A 5,000-nucleotide genomic window follows, 5' to 3' on the forward strand; every position below is an offset into this window, starting at 1 on the left:
TGAATTGGAGACGAACGCATGATCTCAGGAAAGAAAAAGTCTAAAAAAAGAATGGGACAAACGTGGAGTTGGGTAAATTGTTCCTGTTGGAAATACTGTTCTTGTTGTGGCTACGATTCAACAGTATGTGGACCACGTTACGCTCGATACCAGGGCGACGACAACGACGTAGACTTGGATAACATCGTGGGTGAATTTCTAGAACTCGATCCATTGCAAAATGACAAAGAAAACGGGACAGAAAAGATCAATTCTTGGATTGACGCTGCTATCTTACAAGTCGGTATGCCGCCAAGTTTCGTGGCTATCAGCCGCGCAAAATGCATTAAATACTGGCAAGTTCTACAGACTAAACCAGCCGCCAAACTGAGTGGCTCCTTTGTGAGGTTTTGCTTCGAGAAACGTCCGAATGGAGAGCTGCCAAGATTACTCATAGAACATAAGGGAAAATCAGTGATAGTACGGAGCCCTCAGGATGGAAAGATGATGAAATCTAATGATCCTGAGGTTGATGTGTGAGCGGGATCAATTCTGATGAATGACTCGAAAGTATTATCAAAAGAATATTTAATGAGCTGTGTTATATGTTCTGTTTTGATTTGGTTCGACGTTTCGATGATGATTTCGTTCGTTGCATTGTGGGGATTGCTAGTTTTGCACCGGTGTATTTTCACATTACGACCGCCATTTGAAACACTTGCCCAGCAAATTTAGCTTTCCAATAATGTTTGGAATTATGGAAAGCGGGATTTCTAATAACCTATATTGCAAAAAGTTTGACTGCCTTTGGTCGATATTGATTGACCGGTTTTGTATGAAAGACTTACTAAACACAATCTCTACTGTCAATAATTATTTGAGTTGGTGTACCTTCTTAAACTCCAATTTAATTATGTATTTATTGGAATTATCTGGATAACTCGGAACTGACTTAGTTTCAGTCATTAAGCCCTAGGGCTCCAGGATATTTTATTAATTTTATTTATTTAATAAGCTTCTGCATGCTCTCTGTCAGGAACCATCATTTAAGGTGGTAAACATAGTGTGGACAGGCAAAATTCGATGTCAGTTTGAACACATTTTTAAATTTATTCTTATGGCATTTACCAGTATTTAATATTTAAGTGTCATTGACATGTTATATTCTTAAGAACTTGCATTGGTTGCACTTCAGTGACTTGTGGTCTTATTTCATTACTGTTTTGGAAAAGCTTGCTTAAGATGTGTGACAAGTTGCCAAAGCAGTGCTCATTAATGAGCAAGGCTGCTGCCTAAGAAAATTTTAAAGGGGCCCGCAGAGCTAAACGCTGAGAACTAAGGAGCCCAACATATAAAGTGAAAGGTGTTGCTGTGAAAAATTAAGGCGCCCAGAGCTATTCTTTGGGAGCCCCAGGCTACCGGGCTCCTGTTAGGCAACAGCCTTGATGAGGTTACTAAAGGGGCATATTTATTTAACCGGCACTGATCCCTGGGAGTGAGATGATTTTTATTCCTCAACTGGGGGCGTCCTAGGGCATTTGAGATGTCAATGGGTTAATTAAGCAGTCAAAAACTATGCCCTCTCCATTAATGTCATGAAATTTTTCACAATTATGGCCATGCAAAATGGCCCGAATTAATATCACAACTTCAAAGCAACAAAGGAACAAAACTTCAACAAAGCTGGAGGTGACCGATTTTCCTGGATTACCGATAAATTGCATTTTATTTGTGATGATCAATAGAAGTTTCTGTAAAGTCTTTTGCTTCCAGTGTTCACTCAGTTATCTGTTTTCCTACAGCATAAAATAACTGTGTTTATGGTCAAAACCCAAACCTTGGTTGTTAGTTAATCTCAGATTGGTTTAAAAAATGGTTTTTGAACAACTGGGCCCTGTTAACTAACAGTAGGGAGGTTAAGCCTGTGACATTTTTGAGACACTGACGGCAACTGGAAGTGAACTGTTTTCCTTTTTAACTTGTCTTGAAACTTCAACATTTATATTGTAAGCAGCCTTCTCAAAATGTTTTTGGGGAGCAGGTTATAAGGAAAGTGGAGATGGTTCTGGTGCCAAAGGCACCCAAGCGAATGCCCAAAGGGCGCAAGCTAGGCATGTTACCATTGGAAATTTTTGAAATTTAGACACTCACAGATGCAATTTAGTGCAATCTGGGGGATTTAAAGTGACGAAATTTCACATGTGGCATTGACATGCAGTTACATGGTGTCTGATAAGAAATACTGGAATGTTAGTTAAATAAACATTTCACGTGCACAACCCAAAAAAGTATCGCAGAAGCGAATTTGTATGTCAAACAAGCCTTTTTTCAAGCCTTTATATCATCTCCAGTGACTTTACTTTAGAGCTAAAATTGTGCTGTCTGTTTCTTTCTTCCACGTCGTAATAAAAATAAGACATTTTCTGACTGGAAGGAGACAGTCAAACTTCCTGAGGAGGTGGCTCATTGAACCGTCAACCGGCCAGTTTTGAGAAGGCTGTCTAAGTATTTTTAGCGATTAAGGAACTAAGATGATTATTTTGAAAATCTGGGAGAGACGACTGTCCTGGCATGCCAAATGTTCACTTCCGGTGTCCATCCATGGCTAAAAAACATTGCATGCTAGAAGCTCCCTAATGTCCCCACATTACACCCAAATAACTTAACATTGCCCCTCTTACTGTAAACAAACTTACCATTAACACACAAAAAGATTATTGGGCATTATTATTACCAATTGGTGTTTTTTTTTTCATTCAGAGCCACCAGTGGGTATAGCGATCCCACAAAATACATTGTCATTGTAAGAAACGTCGCTGCAGTGCTGTGAGCTTGTGGGGACAAATCCTACATAATAAATATAACTAAAATTAATTTTGTTACATCATGTCAAATTTTGAACTTCTAAACTCATTTCCAAAGATAAACATCAGCTGGTTATGCAAGATTTATACATGTATGTACAGTAAGATGACTAAAATTTAATACAAGTAATTGACCTTTGTAAATGCAATTTTGATGTCCAAGGAATAGACAATGCACAAAATAGTGCCTGCCCAAAAATTACATTTTGGCTCTAAAATTAGTTGAATGAGTGCATCTATTTATGAAGAGACCCCAGTTATGCAGTTGCTCTAGTGGCATTTCTTTAATACTGTACTGTTACTGACTTTGAAATTGTGGAATAAAGTTCATGTTACAAATTTTTTTCTTGTCACGCAACTTCCTTACTCAGTGAACGGCACTCACTGCCACCCAGCCTTGATAAAAACACAACAATAATCATTATTATTATTATTATTATTATTATTATTATTATTATTATTATTATTGTTGTTGTTGTTGTTGTTGTGACAATGATAAATTATTCATTAATCAAACTCATAGCTGCTGACTGGGTGGTCTGGAACTGAATGTACATGTACATGTACATGTACTGTAGTCGCTGGAGAAGCATGTCCACAGGAAAAAATAACTTCAAATATTGCCTTTGACTGAGGTCCCAGCAGCTGCCTCGCCATGCTAGCCCTATTCCCCTACTGGAGCTTGAATACTTGCTTCTTGCCATCTGTCTTTAACTAGACTGATATGGATGCCCCTATATTGCAAACAGAGCTCTGTAACTTTTTTCAGACTCCCCAACAATTTCTCATCATGGCAGTGAACTCCTCATCACTCTCAAACCCAATGCTCACTCCCTCATAATAATCTTCAAATTCCTGTATGACAAAATAGACAATAAAATAAAATTTGAACTGAAAAGCAAACAAACTTACATGTACGGAACTAGCCTTCTGTGAGCTGCATCTACAACACCCACAATAATTATGAGATAATGATCCTGAGAACACTTTAAGTGGCATCAGCCAGAGGCTGAGTGCAACAAACTTTTAATATTATTGAGTTAAAGAGGTGTATGCATGCTCCAGAAGGAAACACTTTTTTCAAGTTCTATCATGATATCTATAGGGCCAAAAGCTTTGAGCAAGCAAGCATTAGCATGGGCTACCAAACCAAATCTCTCAAAACCAGGGATTGTTATACCCGGTATGTCATTTTTCTACACAAAAATCTCGTTTGTCAAGTCCAAGTTTATGCATGTACATGGGTTTCCTGACTTTCCAGTAATGAAAATATCCAAGCTGTTCTCACCTTTTTATAAGACGAATGGGGGACCAGGGTGTAATGACTATTGATTTGCACACTACTGACCAATTGGCAGATTAAATAGTTTGATATAAAGTGAATTATATCAATAAGTATGCACAGTATGATTGGTCAATTCAGTGGCCATATATTGTTGGACTTCAAGGTATACTTTCACATCTGATTTCATAACTGGTCATAAAAGATATACATGTAACAAGTAGGTTAAAGATTAGTTTGTAACTTCTTTCCTATTTGATTAATAAAAAGTAATGGCCCTTATAACTTGAACTGAAAAAAAAAAAAAAAAGCGAAGGCAGCATCTAACAGGATGGCCCTTAATTAAACTGGGTTAGTATTAAAGAAATGTATGCGACAAAAAATGTTTTAGTCTTACTGCAAAGGTAACTTGTCCCCTGTTTGTACAAAGTTCAAAGGAATTTAAAAAGGACTCCTCAATTTCCCATTCTTTTGCCTCTCCTGGTTGAAAAAAAAAAAACAAAAACATTTTAGCCTTTCATGAAAATAATAAGCAAAGGGAAACATAATGTCATTGCTGAACTGGTCATGTTTCTAGTATATGGGGGAAATTCCCAGTCCCTAGCCCCTGGCCTCAGTGACAGCTGGGTTAAGGGCTGCTACCTCCTTGCTATCAGGTTTTTAAACGACAAAATAGTTCATTTGTATCACAAACAAATACAACACCCTCTACTGTTCTTTAGTAAGGTCTAACCTTGAATACTGCTCTGTGGTATGGTCCCCATATTCACGCAAGAGCATTGACAAGCTTGAAGGGGTCCAGAGACGAGCCACTAAATTTATTCTGAAGACTAAGGATAGCTATGAAACTCGTCTAGAGAAGTTAAATCTATTAT

The 5,000-nt window shown here is 37.8% G+C and overlaps 2 protein-coding genes across 3 annotated transcripts in view; one reads left to right on the top strand and one right to left on the bottom strand.

Annotated features, from left to right (window-relative positions):
- Positions 1–664, top strand: part of LOC138007871 (uncharacterized) — a 738-nt gene extending 74 nt beyond the window's left edge. The window contains exon 1 of the mRNA XM_068854976.1: positions 1–664. This exon is cut by the window's left edge and continues 74 nt beyond it. Within this exon, the coding sequence (XP_068711077.1) occupies positions 19–519 (501 nt within the window). The 5' untranslated portion in view covers positions 1–18 and the 3' untranslated portion in view covers positions 520–664.
- Positions 665–2,711: 2,047 nt separating this feature from the next.
- LOC138007869 (calcyphosin-2-like) overlaps positions 2,712–5,000 on the bottom strand; it is a 27,872-nt gene continuing 25,583 nt past the window's right edge. Inside the window, exons 19-20 of one of the 2 annotated variants that reach the window (XM_068854974.1) lie at positions 4,523–4,605; positions 2,712–3,698 (exon numbers count right to left, since the gene is read on the bottom strand). In XM_068854974.1, the coding sequence (XP_068711075.1) occupies positions 3,609–3,698; positions 4,523–4,605 (173 nt within the window). In that variant the 3' untranslated portion in view covers positions 2,712–3,608. The remainder of the gene's footprint in view (positions 3,699–4,522; positions 4,606–5,000) is intronic. The other variant, XM_068854973.1, reaches the window with a different exon arrangement.

Source organism: Montipora foliosa, chromosome 6 (genome assembly GCF_036669935.1).
Source record: "Montipora foliosa isolate CH-2021 chromosome 6, ASM3666993v2, whole genome shotgun sequence".
Classification (NCBI taxonomy): Eukaryota; Metazoa; Cnidaria; class Anthozoa; order Scleractinia; family Acroporidae; genus Montipora; species Montipora foliosa.